Source organism: Mercurialis annua, linkage group LG7, assembly GCF_937616625.2.
Source record: "Mercurialis annua linkage group LG7, ddMerAnnu1.2, whole genome shotgun sequence".
Lineage (NCBI taxonomy): Eukaryota > Viridiplantae > Streptophyta > Magnoliopsida > Malpighiales > Euphorbiaceae > Mercurialis > Mercurialis annua.
The window spans coordinates 46985014-47003667 of NC_065576.1; the positions used below are offsets into that span (position 1 = coordinate 46985014).

An 18654-nucleotide genomic window follows, 5' to 3' on the forward strand; every position below is an offset into this window, starting at 1 on the left:
AATGTTTCCACATAAGTTTATTAATTCGCTTTTCTTTAAGCCATTACCTTTAATTAATTATTCATTAATAATTTAGCAAATTAACTGAATTATTATCGTCCAAATGAAAGAGAAATTTTAAAGAATTTAGGCTAATCATCATCATCATCAATACACTTCTAACTTTTTTCTTTTCAATTTTGACAACTCCAACTTGTACGTAATTAAAATGATGATTAATTTCCACCTCATTGTATTTTTTTAATTTTGTAAAAAGTAACTTACAACAATTACACCTTTTCTTCCATTACAAACACATAAGATGACACCTTTTATGCACTATGTATATAAGATAAGATAAAGATTAAATGATTCAAAAAAGTTTAAATTTTTTACATTTTGAGAAACAATCTATTAACACCTCAAACTAATTGATTGATTTCCACCTCATTGGATTTATTTGTAGCAAGTCACATATGATAAGACCCTTTTGTAATTTTCACAAGAATAAGATAACACATTTTATCATGCACATAATATGCAACCTTGCAAACTAATAATTGCAAAAAAATATATATTAATTATTTGATTTCATACCATTTACTTAAAATTGCATGCATGTTGTTATTGGTTATAATTGGCTGCCAAAATGAAAATATATCACATATTAACTATAATAAGTTTCTGCGGGAAATCACTAATTATATTTATGTTATTGTAATAATTCAAAAGGTTAAAATTCCATTGAAAGAAATGTGAATAATACAATAAACAATTCTTCAAATAATATTAAAAATTACCTGCAAAATTAATAATTATAAAATAATTAGCTTATCAATAGCACTGTCAAAATTAATTTTAAATATATAATAAAAATTGTAATTTATTTTGCAAAAAAATAATGAGCTTATCTTAAATACCATTAATCTTTTGACTTTGTCTTGATTATTGGATGTGAAATCTATTTAAGTAGTATAATTTTACTAATAAATCATTTGCATTTTTTTTAATTACTCAATATGAAATTTATTCATATCTTAATACTTATACCCCCACCAGCCCCAGTAATGAAATCCATTAGCTTTGCTCATAAACCACTAGATATTAAATAATTATTTATTTAAGGTTATCTCAATTAAAAAAATTGACTTAATTTAATGTTATACAATAAACTCATGTCTTAGTATATGTCTATTTATATACAAACTATTTAGATTCAATTATAGGAGACCTCTCCAGATCAAACACTACTCAATTATGGTGCTACATGGGTGCCACAATTTGATGTGTTTTTCTTATATTATGGTGCCACATGTCAGGCTCAAATTAATTTAGTTCTACATACCAGGAATTTAATTTGCAATTTTTTAATATGTACGGCTATATTGAGCCATTCATGAAAATGAAACTTCATCTAATTATTGATCGTCATATTTATGTTTAACATTTCCTTTTTAATCATTGAAATCGCAAGTACATATTTCTGCTAAGATAGTGATAGTGCATTGCTACATTCATCTCATATAATTCCAAACAAAATATCAGATTTTTATATTAATTATAGGGTTAATAGCAAAATAGATTCAAATTTTTATGGATTTTTACAATTTTATTCAACAATTTTTGTAATAATGTCCAAATTTAAATATTTTGTTGCATAATTTTAGCTTTTTTTTTTAATTTTTCACCTTAATGATACCTATTTAGGTTTATTTGATTTTTATGGTCATTTTAGCTTCAAATTATTATTTTCAACTACCAAAAAAATAGAAGATTTAGGATTATGTTTTAATTTTATTTTTGATTTTTTAATATTAAAAGTTAAATTTAAAATTTTTTAAAATGATTTTACTAATTACTAGAACTAATTTATAAATTTGACTAAAAATTAAATTTTTTAAATTTCCATGTGATATTTAATATATAAAGCACAATTGTATATAACCAAAACAATTCTTCGATGATGATGACCTTTTTAAAAAAATACAGTCCTCTAAATGTAAAAGATTAAAACACTTGTGTAGCAACTGAAAAAGAAAAAAATCAATCCTAGCTGAGAAGAAAAAAACAAATAAAAAGACATGAAAAGTGGTCAAATCCTGATGGAATACACGTAGCATTCTAAATAAATCCTAACCATACATAAAATAACAACAAAAGACTGAATTGAGAAAAGAATATATATAGACATAACAACCATATGTATATCATTATAGTTTTACATGTCATAAATTTTGTCATTTTTTCACATGCTAATTGATTATGAGGGTTACTCTATTTTTGAAAAAATCAGTTTGATTATTGAATTTTAAAATATAACAAATTGGTTATCGTATATTATGCTTTTGGTGACTCCGGCTTTTTTACTAAATTCGGTCAATTATGCCTACGTATCAGCCGGTAATTGTGTTTCAACTTCATCTCGCCTCCACAGTAATTATAAAAACCGTAGACATTTGACAACCCTTTATCTTGTCACTTCCAAATTCTTTCTAATTTAAAATTTTATAGTAAAATTCGACCGTCTCATGGGCATAGATTGTATGTGTCGCTATATATATATAGTATAATAACCAATTTATTATATTTTAAAGTTTAGTAATCAAACTTTAAAAATTTAGTAATTAAACTTTAAAAATAAAAAAATACGGTAGCCCCGAGAATCAATAACTCTTGCTTTGATACAATAAAACACATAAAAGGATTTCTAAGAGAAGAAAAAAAGGGTTCTAAAGATAACTTGTAATACACGTAGTGAGTGTAATATAGCAATGAAATGGAAGAAATAATGAACACTATTAAACAAAAACTAAAAACCAGAAATTAAAAGTAGAGCTTACGCGAAATATTTTGTTTGTTTTGACAAGAGAATTATAAAAAAAAACGGCTAAAAAGCTCTCTGTTCCAAAAGAAAAAATTGGAAAATTTTATTCACGTGAATTAAGCTCTATCAATGGCAAGCCAAGAGACAGCCTTGCAATTTCTCAGTAACGTGAAAAACCCTAATTCTGTCTGCATTTCACGCTCTAACTTGGCGAGTATTATAGCTCATATTTTGATTAGTTAGTTTTAATTTGATTAACATTTTAATTTACAGTTTAAAAATTAATTTTAGTAGTTATTTGATTAGTTATACACTTCCAGGCAATTACTATTGCTTTTTTGGCTAGAATTATAGAAATCGTGACAACGTTTAACTTCTAATTTTTAGAACATGCATACACTTCCAATCGTCACTGTCTAAACAAATTAGGCATTGCTGGCAAAAAAAATTAAGATTGATTTCCATAAGAGCAGCCGGAAATGCACATTGAAATTTATCATTTTTTTAACAAGATAATATTCATTTTATTAGCTCAAAAACCGCAGCAGCAATAAGTATAGTATCATAAAAATAAAATAAAAAACACATGTAACAATGAAAAAAACATAAAAACACCTCAAAAACAAATAAATTTCCACTACAAAATAATAATTTACAAAAAATATAGACAGAATGGGGGAAAGAGGGTGATTCTAGCTAAAAACCGAAGATCACCCTGTCCAATCCTAAATATACTTCTAACGATGGTGAGAAGTTTGAAGCAGATTTCTTTAAAGAGAAAAATTTAAAAAGAAGACATTTTAACGAATATTTATATTGCCATATTTAAATTTAGGCCTAATGACCCGATAAATCAAAACCTTTGGAAAAATATAATCTATATTCGGACCTTTCAATTGTATCGATTATAGTCAATTTGATTTTTTTTGCTAAACGTTTGGAATTTTCTTAATCATTAGGCCTTTAAATTAATTATTTTATTAAGAAAAATAATTCTATATATGCACAACAATTTGATAAAAATAACAAACTAAAACATTTTTTAAAAATATAAGTTTAACAGTTTGATTCATCAATTTTATAAATAATAACAAATATATATTCAAAAAATAAACAAAATAATTAAATGTAATAAATAAAAATAAAATACAATTCATACTAAACAATTACTTTTTTCATAAAATCAAACCAAATTAAATGTTTCCATGGTTTACAAAGGTAAAAGAAGTGAAAAATAGGGGCCATAGGATTGGAATGATTGGCACGCGAGAGGGGGGCACGTGGGTGAGTGAGATGTAGTTGTGTGTAGAGAATGAATTTGTGGTACGCTACCTACTACTCGTCATCATCCCAGATGAATGATTTCAATACGACACACTCTCTTCCCCCACACACACATATATATATATACCTCTCCATTTCTCTGCATGAAAACTCACATCTCACAGTTTCACCACCGTTTCACCATCGTTTCTTAAAGCTAGGGTTTCAGTTCTTCCCCTGAGACCCTGCTTTTTCTCCTCACAAAACATAACTTCACAAACAAGAAACACTTTCAAATGGCAATTATCAGCACTCACCCTCCACTCACATTTGCATTTGGCATTTTAGGTACATTTTTATACAGTCTAATGTTCTAAATCATACATAATATCGAATCCATTATTTATACTAAAGTATGTTATTATTTCTTTTATCAGGTAATATCATTTCATTCCTGGTCTTCCTGGCTCCAGTGTAAGTACTACTTCTACTATTTTTATTTTTATTATTATTATATCTATTTAATGATGTTTAAATGAAAAATAACTGCTGTTTTTGTAAAAATATATATGCAGGCCGACATTTTATAGAATTTACAGAAAGAAATCGACGGAGGGTTTTCAATCATTACCATACCTAGTGGCGTTATTCAGTTCGATGCTTTGGCTGTATTATGCAATGCTGAAAAAGGATGTTTTTCTGCTAGTCACCATCAACTCTTTCGGATGTGTCATCGAGACTATTTATATCATCATGTATATCGTTTTTGCAACAAAAGATAGCAGGGTAAAACACTCATTAATCCACAGCTATATGATGAAATTGATTAATAAACGTATAAATGAAATATTTTACAGTTCGGTTGAGTAATTTTACGTTTTGAGCCACCTATATTCAAAAAGAATATAGAAGTGTTTTAATAAAATAAATATAATTCAATATCTTAAAGATATAAAAATTTGTTTATATTTGAAGAAAAATTTATATAATTTTTTACAATAACAGTTATTTTAACAAGATAAACATTGTGATAAAATTTGATAGATATTTTATTAAATCTTAAGATTTTTTTTAATTATGGACTAATTTATCAAAAAAAAAAAGAATTAACAATTAATTAAAATCTTCATCTTTTTTATTTGTTGTTTGATGCAGTTGACATATATATTATAAAATTATTGAATCAAACTGTCAATTTTTATTTTATTAATAATGTATTCAGCACAAATTTACATATAGATTAATCATTTTTCCTATATTTTTTATATATATCCAAAACTGAATTTATTATTTGGTTTAATTGAAATATTGATGAATATGCATGCAGGTCTCAACTTTGAAAGTTGTTGCAACAATGAACATAGGATTATTCGCCTTCATCATCCTATTCTCTCATTTTCTAGTCAAAGAATCGGTTCGAGCTCAAGTTCTTGGCTGGATTTGTGTTGCAGTTTCAGTTAGTGTGTTTGCAGCACCTTTGAGCATTGTGGTAATTAGCTTAATTATTCTTATACTATAAAATTAAACTATAGTTAGTTATTTATTGAGTAATTAATTCTTAAACTTACTTTAATTGGTTGTTTGATAGGCACAAGTTATTAAAACAAGGAGTGTTGAGTTCATGCCATTCAATTTATCATTTTTCCTGACGTTGAGTGCAATTATGTGGTTTGCTTATGGCCTTTCTTCCAAAGATATATGTGTTGCTGTAAGTATCTCCATTTTCTATTTATTACCTTACCAACACTAATTAATTCTTTCCTCTATTATTTTACAATCATTAAGTTGGTCCATCATAAATGTTTTGGCCCTCTTGTATAATAAATTCACAAATATGACAAAGATATTTTGAATAAAAAAATTTACTGGTTTGGTCTAATGATTTTGTGATATATACCCAATTATATATATCCAAGCAATAAATAAAAGAGATGAAGGGTCTATTTGACAAAAGAAAATATTAATATCTTAAGTATTTAATATAAATTAGTTTATATTTAAAAAAAATTATAGTTTTTTGATAATAATATAAAAATTCACATATCTTTTGATAAAAATCTCAATTTTTGATTATATTGGATAGAGCACTTCTTAAAAATAATAAATTTTTCTCCAATTGTGCATTATTGATCATAAAAATAAATTAAAAAGTTGAAATATATTTTCTTTTTATCAATCATATCCATCATCTTTTTTATTTGTTGTTTGGATAAATAAAACGATATAAATCAAAAAAAAATATCGAATCAAACTGACATAATGTTTTGTTCATGGTATATTTATCAACTTCATCATTACTTTAGACATATTAATTCATTTCACCTAATATGTAATAAAGAAAAATCAAAGTAAAAAGATAACTTGGGTTAGAAGTAATTAAATGACTCCTCATACTAATTAGTGACTTTATGCAGAAATTGTGCATGGATTTTAGTTGTAAAGATTATTTATGCTAATTATTTATTTTTGATGCATGTAGCTCCCAAACGTGTTGGGTTTCATCTTGGGACTACTTCAGATGGTATTATATACAATTTACAGAAAAGCAAATAAAATTATTTTGGATGATCAAAAGCTACCAGAAAATTTAAAGAGTATTGTAATTTTAAATACATTTGGAAATTCTGAAGTTTATCCATTTGATGATCAATCCAAACCAGAAGCCAAACACCAACAAAAAGACGAAGAAGAAGTTGCTGAGGCTGAGAAGAAAAATGACAACGATACTAATGAAACATCAAAGGATTTCAACCCTAAAAATGAAAATGCAGTTTAATTTAATATTTGTTAATTAATTTGTTAAATGTCAATTTTAATGTTGTACACTTGTTTTTTTCGATTACAAATGTTAATAATGTTAAAAGGACATGTAAAAGAATAAATGAAGAGCAATAATACTAAATTTTAATTCATTTGTTTTTTTTTATTGAGAAAGATTATGCCAATAGCATCTGAACATTCGAAATATGTTCTTTTATATTAGTGTCTGAATTTTTATTATTTTTAGATTAATATTTTCATTTTGTAAAGGTGTATCGGTAGAGTGCTTTTAACTGTTAAATAAATTTTAAATTTTATAAGTTCAGCATTTTGGTTTCACATATGCAAATATATCATTTCCAATTTTAACTAAATTTTTAGACCCTAAATTCTCTATCAGTATAATATTTTGACAGTGTGGATGTCATGTGGGATTATACATACGTTATTAAATCAATTGAGACGAATTGGCTAAACTCAGCCCTAATTTTTTCTGTTATATGTTCTGCTACGGACAATGATTTTACGACCACATTGTCACTATATAGTCGTTGCCCTAAAACCAATTATTTGGTTTGATTAGTTGAAATAGACATAAATTTGATATATATACATATTGATGGCTAAGCTGTCACATGGTGACCCCAACATAAACCTGTTGTTACACTCTTGATTTTGGGCAGTTGAGAGATGTTGCAACGTGTACAATGTTTGATCCAACGGCTTGACTTCTTCTACAGATATTTTCTATCCTAATTTCTTTTTTGGTAAATTTTTTCTATCCTAATTAATGAAAATGTACCCCATAAAGTTAAAAACATAATAAATGTAACGAAAGGTTGATAAATTTATTGTTCAAACCTAATTTCTTCCATTGCAGTTTGTTAAAACACTATTCTTCATGAACTCTAAGTAGCATGTAAACAAAGTCGAATCGAAACACCGTTAAATTTAAATTTAATTTGATTCTAAAACTCGAGCTCATACGAGCATGTTATAATAACTAACAATTGGAATTATTATATAATTTTTTAATTAATATTTAGTATAAAAATGAGAATACCGTTAATGTCAATATTTGCATATAAAAGCTAAAAATTTCACCATCGATTTAAACACGACTTATAAAACTTAACGGCCAACATTACATTCCTTTTCAGTTTGGTATTTTACATCTCAACATCATTACCATATAAAACGGCATCATTTTGATAACAGAAAATTGCTTGAAACCAAAAATTGCCAAATAATAGAAAATTATGCCATTATTTATCTACTTTTAGAACTCGTGCTTAAATCGTTAAAAATATAAGTTCAACTTTTATTTGCAAATAATCTTGTATATAACTATAAAAGAAAAAAAATAACCAACCTATTTAGTATAAAAACAAGAATATTATTAACATAAATAAGGGTTATTTGTAAATAAAAGCTCAACATTTCACTATTTTAGCGGTTTAATCACGACTTGTAAAACTTAACAGCCCATAATATCTTTTTTTAAGGTTTGATATTTTACAATTCAATACCATTATTAGTCATAGTTTTATTTATTAAAACTGATTGATGACAAAAAATTGTTTAAGATAGAAATTACCAACAATAAAAAGTTCAAATATAGTACTTACCTTACAAGTCGTGCTTAAATCGCTAAAAAGTGAAAGTTTAAACTTTTTTTTACAAATAATTTTACATATAATTATAAAAGATAAAAATTTAACCAAGACTCAATTAGACTTGTGAATCTATCAAGGTGAGTTTTTTAATGTTCGAACCCGGCTCTACAATTTGACTCAAGTAGCTCAAACTCTCACGAGCTGACTCAAACCCCCTGCACCTTATATAAAAGCAAGCAACAGGAAAGAGATGCATGCAGAAAAAATTGTATCAATTAGTCGATAAAATTACATACATTAGCTTGTAGTAAAAATGCCATTGAAGAAGACAACAAAGTACAGACAGCAGATATGTTTTTGCTCAGTAAAGACCTATAAGAGCAAGTAGAACACAGACAGTCTGTTTTACTCTCAAAATTTCTATAAGCAAGTCTTGTTCTTATCTTGCTCTTCTAGCAAATAATGTACACTTCCTCAGTTCTACTTTTTTTTCCTTCTTCATTAACATCTTGTTCTATGTTTCACAAAAAGAGAACTAAAGAAATCGAAAAAACATGCAGTCTCGTTGCTTCTCGACGAGGCTGGAGAGAAATGGCACTTCACGTATCAGCCATTACTTCCGTCAAAACTACCTTGAGCACTTTGTCGTCTTTTTTCTCGCCAGTTCTCTCCCCACATCTTTGCCTCGGCAACAGCTCGTTCCCTATCTAAATCTCGGTTTGACGTCTTGGCAGTTTCTCTCGGAGAATCCTCTTTCTCGGACCCTTCCAGATCCCATCTTCGTCCCGATCCTCCCGCTTCCTCATTTTTCAATAATTGTCCCCCTCGATCATCTCTATTTCTTTTCTCATTAGGTTCGTATGCCTGATTTGCCAAATATGAGAGGGCAGTGACCACATCCCCAATGAGAGGCCGTGCTGCAGCCTGTTCCTGAATGCACATGGAAGCCACTGCTAGAGCCTGGTAGAGTCCCCTCATTGGATAACGCCCCTGCAATCGTGGGTCTGCCAATTTTGGAAATTTCCTGCGATCATTGAATAATGGGCGAGCCTGCATATTTGAAAAATCATACACCAGACATAAAATCATTAGAATGACACAACAAATAGTGAGACAGGAAGCGAATGAAAGGATAGGCTGGTTACGGGTCATCCATATTACCCATGTGACGAGATTTTGTTCTCCATGTGGTCGCATGCTGTCGATGGCTTTACGTCCAGTAATCAGCTCTAAGAAAACCACCCCGAAACTGTAGACGTCAGATTTTACAGTCAACTGACCGGTCATGGCATATTCAGGAGCACAATAGCCATAGGTGCCCATAACTCTAGTCGAAACATGCGACTTGTCTCCGGTGGGACCAAGCTTTGCCAGACCAAAATCAGAAAGCTTCGGCTGAAAACCTTCATCGAGTAATATATTGGATGATTTGAAATCCCTGTAAATAACAGGAGGATTCGCTTTATCGTGCAGGTATTCCAAACCTTTAGCAGCTCCTGCAGCTATCTTCATTCTCGTGTTCCAATCAAGCGGTTCCTTATCAGGCGGCAGATCTGTGCAATGATTCATCAACCACTGGTCAGTAACAGCAGAATGAAATGGCTAGAATGGTACACAAATCGAAGCATCAACATCACCTACACTCATTCAATGCTTCACTTCGAAAGTATTCACCAATTGCAGACAATATAAATTTTTAATTTTGACTATGACTAGCTGAGCAATGGCAGCAAACTTAAACAGAGACCAATAACTTAACTTAAACAGAGCAGCAATGCAAAAACTCTAATACCTTTTTAAATAATCTAGTCAACTATCAAAAACATAAATCACAACTTAGGGTTTCTTATACTAACACGAAAAGCAACATTGCATTCAGGGGATCTAAACTATGCTTCTTTCCGCTAATCTATTTCCTTGCCTTCTTAAATATTTCTAAGCAATGCTATGTTCTTGTCAGATAAAGGATATTCCACATGCAAGTTATATTTATTGATATTTAATTTCATTTTCCTTTTTTTCTAATGAACCATTGTCTGAATTTGCATTCTTCCATTCTTTTCTTGATTTTAACCTCTTTATTGGAGATCACTTTATCTAATGCAATGAAATTAATTCATGAGTTCCAAATCAAAGTAAGGTAAAAAAAATTTATCTACCAACTATAGTCTATTTTTCATATAAACCTTACTAGCCTGGTTTATTATAGAGAAACTTCTTATACTTGACAGGGCTTAATGAAACATACAAGTACTAAAAATTAAAAAGTTAAGTCCAAAAGGGCAATGAGGTCTTACCGTGCAGGTGATCTTCCAATGATCCCAATGGCATAAACTCATACACAAGAAGCCTTTGATCTCCATCAGCACAATAACCTATGAGGTTCACAAGGTTAGGCTGATGTAAAAGGCTGAGCATGAGAACCTCTACAAGGAATTCCCTATTACCCTGGAGGCCATTTCTATCCAATTGTTTCACAGCAACAACCTGCACCACGTAGAGAGCGTTAAAAGAAAGCACAATATCATTAACAGTGTTACTGCTTGCTAAGCCAGCAACAGTGATAGTTCCTCAAGGTACAATAAGAACTTCAAAAGCCTGGGTCAGACCATATGCACAGCAAACTTCCCCGAAGACACATATTTTTACCAAATTTGACTAGTGAATTGGTAGATAAAAATATGCCACATAAAGCACATATGATCAAGAACCAAACAGGACACCAGAAATTACCAATAAAAGTTTAATAACTAGAATCGTAGTTGTATCACAGTTTTTATATTCTAGAGTTCTTTGATGGCCTGTGTTAAAGGTTTTCATAAACAGATTCAATCGCCAATTTCCCAAAACATTTCATTCGCCATTTATGTTATCAAGATGCGAAACAGAACACACATCTACAACTTAGATTTGATGACAAAGATGAGAATGACATAAATTAAATTTTATGATAAATGGACCCATTATATTTGCCTTCAAATGGTTATTCTTCACATATTCATTACGAAAGTTCAAGGGAGAAAAACCATCACAGCAAGTTCAGATTTAGTCGTCCTGCTCTTGTCCTTAATTTGAAAAGCCATGTCATCATAAAAAAGGGGAATGTCTATAATCTACAACACATTTCTGATAATAACATGCTACAAATGTAGAGAAGTTACCTGACCAGTGGTCTCAAGCCGACCTTTATATACACGCCCAAATCCTCCTTCCCCTAAGAAAGACTCTTGCCTAAAATTCTTCGTTGCAGCCGCAAGTTCACGGAACGTAAACGTTTGAGATGCAATGTTGACTCCAGGAATAAGTCCATCTTTTGGACTCGGTAAATCTTTTTTCGACCTCCCATTGCTTCTCGATCTAAGCCTGTCGGCTCCTGCAAATTTCACCCAATCAAACAAACCAGTTGAATGTAAGAGCGATTGCACCCTCAACTACAAACTAAAATAAACTATTCAAACCTTAACTAAGATCAATAAAACAGTTACATCACAGTGACCAAACCTAAACAGATTCTGATTCGCAGATTTTGCCAAAGAATTCTTCTCAATTCCCATCTAACTAAAGCTACAAACACCTTAAATCATCAAACCTACTCATAACAAACCAATCAGATCGAACTGAATCGAATCCATCCGAATAACCTGATCACAAGATCTCATCTCACAACATAATTAACTAAACTTTAAATTAAATCAAAAACTGAGTGGGGTCTACAATAAAATCTAAAAAGCTCCAACATTTTCAAGTTAAAAAAGCAATCCATCAAGTACCCTAATGACATAATCAAATTTAAAAACCAACAACATAAAAAAATCAAAATCAGAAGCACCCAGATCAGATCATAACAAAATTAACCACTAAAAATCACAAAAAAAAAAAACTAACCAGATGATAATTTGGAAATATTAGAAGACTCAGTAGGAAAAATTTGTTTCCGATCATCAGATTCCTTCTGTGGATTAAGAGTCTCTTCTTCCCTTGAATCAAAGCAAGGAAAACAACCCATCTCCTGTAAATCAATAAAACTCAACAAAATTCTCAATTTCAAAGTAAGCCCATCTCATGAAACACAAATTCTCCAACTGGGTATCACTTAATTTTCCCTTCTCCAATCAAGAAAACAAAAAATCAGATTAAAATTAACACAAAAAATATAAAGAAGCCGGCTTTTTTTGCTGTGATTTTTTTAAAAAAAAATTAACTTTGGTGGGTCTTTGGGTTTGGATTTCACTTTAGAGCAGTACTACGACACCATTACCACTGTATTTTACACGCACACACTTTATATATAAGACATTTTTTTTCCTTCTCTGTGGAGTATAATTTTAGTTTTGGTGGTATTTTACTATTTTCAATTCTTTGACTGTGTTTTTTGGGTTTAACAGTGGTTTTCACGGGGATTGAAAATGAAATGAATGAATGGCCGGTAAAAATATTAGTAAAAGGATTTTTTTATCTGTCGACGGCGTTGACTGACGGAATAAACAAAGAAAGTTCTTTTTTTATTATTTTACTGAAGATAGATCAGATATTTTTTTTTTCTTTAATTTATGATAGATTTGGATAATTAATCAATATTGGTTCATCATTTTTATTCCTTCAACTTGATATAAAATATTCAAATTATAATATGATAAAAACACATTAATCAAAATTTAATTTTAATGGTTAAAATATAAACTGATGCAAAATTAATAAAATTGTGTATTTTTTATCGTAATATATAAATTTATATATTTTTAATATTATATCCTATCATTTTACTGTATTTTGGTTATCAAATTTTGGTTCGTTTTATTTTAATTATTAGATTTTAATTTTATTTAAATTAGATTTTTCCATGCAAATTGCCTATGTGACGGTTGGATTTGTCATGTGGCAATCACTAGTATTTTCCTGAAAATACGATATTTATGCATAATTAAAACAAATTATACATATATGGTAAAAAAAATTAAAAAAAAAGATATAATTCAATTGTCACATTTACTTTTCTGTCAGATAATCTTATGTTGAAATAGAATTAAAGTCTAGCAATTAAATTGAAAACTAATAAAAATTTGATCATCAAAATGCCAAAAATATAATAGTTTGAATATTCCTATAATCAATTATTTGTTTTGAAAATGAAAATTAACTATATAAAAAGTTGAAAAACAAATCAAACAGAAAAATTGTTGTTTTTTTTTTTGGAAAGTGTAATAATCAATAAATACATGATTATAAAATAAGTTAAACCTTAATTATATTTTTTTGAATACCTCATATTCATTAAATAGAACCCGAAACATTTATATTTATAATAAAATTGGAAAATTCAAAAATTAAACTCGATAACCTGACATGAAACAGACTAATACGCTAACACGCCTTATCTGATTCACAAATCTACTTACGAAAACAAAAACTAAATTACTAACTGCTTCGTCAATTAAGTGCAATTCTCAACCAAACTTCTTCAACGTCCGCTAACTGATATTCGATATCAGAAAGTATAGCCATAACCTCCGATCACCTCTACCCGACCAATCCTTTAAAAAAGGGACAATAAATATTTCATAAAAAAGGATAACAAACCTTTCATATAGAAAGGATAAAAAATAAAATAACAATAAAAAACTAATATAGCACATCAACGATTTCATCTTCATTGTTAAAAGGTTTTCAATCTATCTTCAGCTCGGTTTTCCACGATAAATATTAACATGTCAAGAATAAAAAAAATTGGCTATTTATCTCAATTTTTAAATTGGCATATGACAATTCAATAGTATCCAAATATCCAAAATTTTCGAATATAATTCAACCTTTAAAATGTTAGTTTTAGAATAATTCAACCGCGGTGAATTTTTTTTAAAAACATTTTATAATATGACTAAATTTTTTTAATTTCTTAAATTGCACCCTACGTTGATAAAACAAAATAGATTGAAAAAATATTAGGTTTGTTTATAATAAAAATTAAAAAACAGCTTTCTTATATCCATATGTCTATTATAAAAAAAATCAATATGTCTAGTCGGCTATAATTAAAATAAATTGTCAAAATCAAATTGAAATTGATATTTTTAAGAGTTGTATTATAAATAAAAAAAGTTCAAAATAAATAAATATTTTGCAGTATTTTTTTTAATAATTAAAAAAGAGAAAGCGCTTGTAGAGAATTGATCTCACGACTTCACAGATTGCTGCACAACGTTTATACCATTTGACCAATAATTTATTTGTATTTTTTTTCAGTAATTAGACGTCTTGAATTTGAATAAATTAAGATATAATTATATTTTTAAAAATAAAATTTCTGGCTCGTAAATTATCAATCTTCGTAACCGGCACGCTATACATAGTATAGTCGTTGAGTTCAGTTCATCGTCATTTTTTAAATAAATTAGCATTACTTGCATTACGGCTTTAACTAATTCCATATTAGAAAAATAATTTACTTAATCCAATGGTTCATTAAGGGTGTGTGATTATGACTGTTTTTCCAGTCAGGGTTTAATTATTTAATCCACTGTTAGATTTATTTTTTTGACAGCAATCTTAGTCTAATTATGAATTCACTATATAGCTTTACTAATACACTATTGTTGCTCCATGTCATTCGTACAATAAATTAATAATTCGTTAGATATGTAAAAAATTAATTAATAAAAGAACTAAGTAATAATAAAAAAAAAATTATCACAAATGCTCATTGATTTATTATAACAATGACGTGACACAACGATAATATAAGATAAACACTTTTCACTATAAATATTATCTCTATTTTAAAAAAATCAACTCTAATCGAAATTGCAGTCTATCCTGATTTAAATGTCGTTTTGCCTGAGGATGTTGCGTGACACTATTGATTTGTTGATTAAATGAGTGTTTAGTTCAGTTCATACATTTTTTTTATATTTATAAAAAAATTATATTTAAATATTTAGTGAAAAAATTTGTAATAATTAATTTAATTTTTTTGAACTCTAACAAATGCTTATAAAAATCATTAAGTAATCTAATTATCTTAAAATAATTTAATGTTTTATAAATTATACTATAAAATCAAATGATTTATATTATGGCGGCTATAGTTAATTAAGTATTTAAATTAGTTATAAAATTTATCAAACAAACTTTATAAAGAAATTTAAAATGAAATATTTTCTTTATAAAAACTAATTTTAATTTTTTTTATTAAACATATTATAGTAAAAATTTATTCCCCTTTTAGATTCGTTGGGAAATTCTTACCTAAATCTGATTCATGAATTTTCCATGCACCTATCCAATGAGATGTTAGAAAATCTAACACAATTTTTTCTCTATTCTCATTATTTTCTCTTTCTTCTCATTTCTCTAACATTTTATTGGATAGGTCCATAAATTTTTTATGGACTGAGTCTAAGTAAGAACCCTAATTGGAAAATCAATAATAACAACTAATTATATCTCAATAAATAAATAAGGTCTATTAATTACCAACTATTAACAACAACTAACAGTTATCAGTTAAGACATGTTATAGCTCAAATGATATAAGCGTTGAGCAATATTTTATTGAGGTCATATTAGAGGTGGCCATGGTTCATAACCCGCCGGTTCAGTTCGGAACCGCCGGGTCACGGTTCAAGAAAAAGTTGAACCGGCCCGGAACCGTCTAAATGACGGTTCCATGACGGTTCCGGATTCTAGACGGTTCAACAAAAAATTATAAATAAAATTGAAATTTAATTTTTAAAAAGTATAATTTAAAAGTAAATAACACGTGAAGATAATATTGCAAAAAAATAATAAAATAAAACAAATTATAAATATTATGTTAATTAAAAAAATTAACTAAAATAAATATAGTATATATCTTATATAATATATATATATATATATAATATTAAAATTAATTAACGTTTTATCGACGGGTTCGATCCTTGAACCGCCGGTTTCGATCTAAAACCGTCGGTTCACGGTTCAAAAAATTTAGAACCGGCCCGGAACCGGTCTTTTCATGGTTCCGGGCCGGTTTTGATCCGATTCCGGATTTGATCGGTTCCAGGCTGGGTTTTACCGGGCCGGTTCACGGGCTGACCCGACCCATGGCCAGCTCTAGGTCATATGATCAATTCTGTCCATAAGCGCTCTTTCTTTATAATAATCCAAACAAATACAGTTAGCGATTAAACATATACTCTAAATTAGTTAATTAGTCTTTAGAACAAACTCAAGGATGTGAATTTATGATAGTTTTGAAAAAAAAATATCGACTGGGACAAAATTTACTGCTTTAATTTTAATTAGCAATATATTGGAAAAATATAATTTATAAAATATATAGTATGCCGTCTAGGAAAAAGAACCGAAGAAATCATCTATATTTTTCTTTTATGTATATCTTTCTATATTTTTTTATTTTATCCTTTTATTAAATCATATTTAGTCTATCCTTTTATTTTTAAGTGTTGCTGATGAGTTCAAGTAGAATAACGTCACCACAGCTAAACAGAAATGTTGCCTTTTATTTTAAGTTTCAAACTTATTTGATGGAACCATTTTCACATTGTAGATATTCATATACTAATAACTTTACGTATCTTTCAACCCATAAGTTATTCTTAAAAAAAGAAACCCATAAGTTTATGTTCCTTTCCTTAGCATTATAAATTAAGTTCTAATTGCATGAATGTAATGGTTTTTAGGCTGATTTAATTAATTGGTTTAGAGATCATCTAAAATTAGTATATTTTTTGTAGTTGGCTTAATGCCACAATATATGAATGGTCTATTACTTGTAGCACTAAAATAATCATCAAATTCCCATCTTATGAAATATCATGTCACGTATATTCTTCTTACGAGAATCCTTAATCACTAAATTTAAAGTTTATAATTTCAAATTTTGACAAAAAATGATAAAATAATAGGTAAAGTAGATTTACATATTGATAAATATTATAAAATCGACAAAGATATTATGACTAGAAAGTTAAACAATTTGATCCAATAATTTTGTATTTTAAGTCAATTATACTCAATATGCAAATAAAATAGATATTAAAGAGTTTAATTAATAAAATAAAATCACTACAAAAAATTTGGCTTGTTGGGACGAACAGAAGTTATCACGTTAAGCCCAAACTTTGTCACAACAACGTTATTGTGACTACTTTGTGACAAATTTCGTTGGTCAAAACAAACAAGTCACAATAAATCCATTTTATAGTTTGTCACCATAAATTTTCTATTGTGATAAAAATATTTTGTCACATTGATATTTATTGTGACGAAAATGTATATCACAAGTAATCAAATGTTGTCAAAATTTGTCGTAATATACATCGACTTCTAGTGACAAAACGCTAATAACGTGACAAAGAAATGTTTATCACAATTCATATAAATTTGTCACTACATACACCGAGTTATTAGTGACAAAAAGATTATATGGTGACAAAACCGTATTTATCACAATTAATATACATTTGTCACTACATACGCCGAGTTATTAGTGACAAAAAGATTGTGAAGTGATAAAAAAAATTTATCACAAGTAATCTATCATAAAGTGACGAAATTAATTGCCATAATAATTAATTAGCTGTGATAAATTTAATTTATCACAACAAGTAATTTAAGATAATGTGACGAAATTAATTGTCATTGTAATTAGTTATTTGTGATAAATTTAATTTATCACAAGAAGTAATTTAACATAACGTGACGAAATTAACTGTCATTATAATTAGTTAGTTATGATAAAATTAATTTATCACAACACGTAATTTAATGATAATGTGACGAAATTAATTGTCATTATAATTTTTCAACGGTGACAAATTTAATTTATCAAAATAAGTAATTTATCATAACGTGACGAAATTAATTGTCATTATAATTTGTCAACGGTGACAAATTTAATTTATCACAACAAGTAAGTTATCATAACGTGACGAAATTAATTGTCATTATAATTAGTTAGCTCTGACAAAAATAATTTATCACAACAAGTAATTTATCATAATGTGACGAAAGTAATTGTCATTATAATTTGTCAACGGTGACAAATTTAATTTGTATGGTGATAAAATTCTTTAATAAATTTTATCACAAAAAATATTATTATATTTTATTATTTCCATTTGTATCTATACTAAAACAATTGAATACGGTAAATTGTTGCTAAAATCAATGAATAAAAAACTAAATCAAATCAAAAATTACATAAAATAA

At 28.1% G+C, this 18654-nt stretch overlaps 2 protein-coding genes across 2 annotated transcripts; one reads left to right on the forward strand and one right to left on the reverse strand.

Annotated features, from left to right (window-relative positions):
* Positions 1–4226: 4226 nt before the first annotated feature.
* Positions 4227–6978, forward strand: LOC126654981 (bidirectional sugar transporter N3). Its single transcript, XM_050348986.2, has 6 exons — positions 4227–4414; positions 4504–4540; positions 4642–4852; positions 5394–5555; positions 5655–5774; positions 6546–6978. Exons 1-6 carry the CDS (start codon positions 4363–4365, stop codon positions 6840–6842), a joined length of 879 nt encoding a protein of 292 aa, XP_050204943.1. The 5' UTR covers positions 4227–4362; the 3' UTR covers positions 6843–6978.
* Positions 6979–8717: 1739 nt separating this feature from the next.
* Positions 8718–12775, reverse strand: LOC126655989 (serine/threonine-protein kinase PBS1). Its single transcript, XM_050350420.2, has 5 exons — positions 12328–12775; positions 11604–11815; positions 10740–10929; positions 9604–9995; positions 8718–9492 (listed from the first exon to the last, which is right to left on the reverse strand). Exons 1-5 carry the CDS (start codon positions 12446–12448, stop codon positions 9049–9051), a joined length of 1359 nt encoding a protein of 452 aa, XP_050206377.1. The 5' UTR covers positions 12449–12775; the 3' UTR covers positions 8718–9048.
* Positions 12776–18654: the final 5879 nt, after the last annotated feature.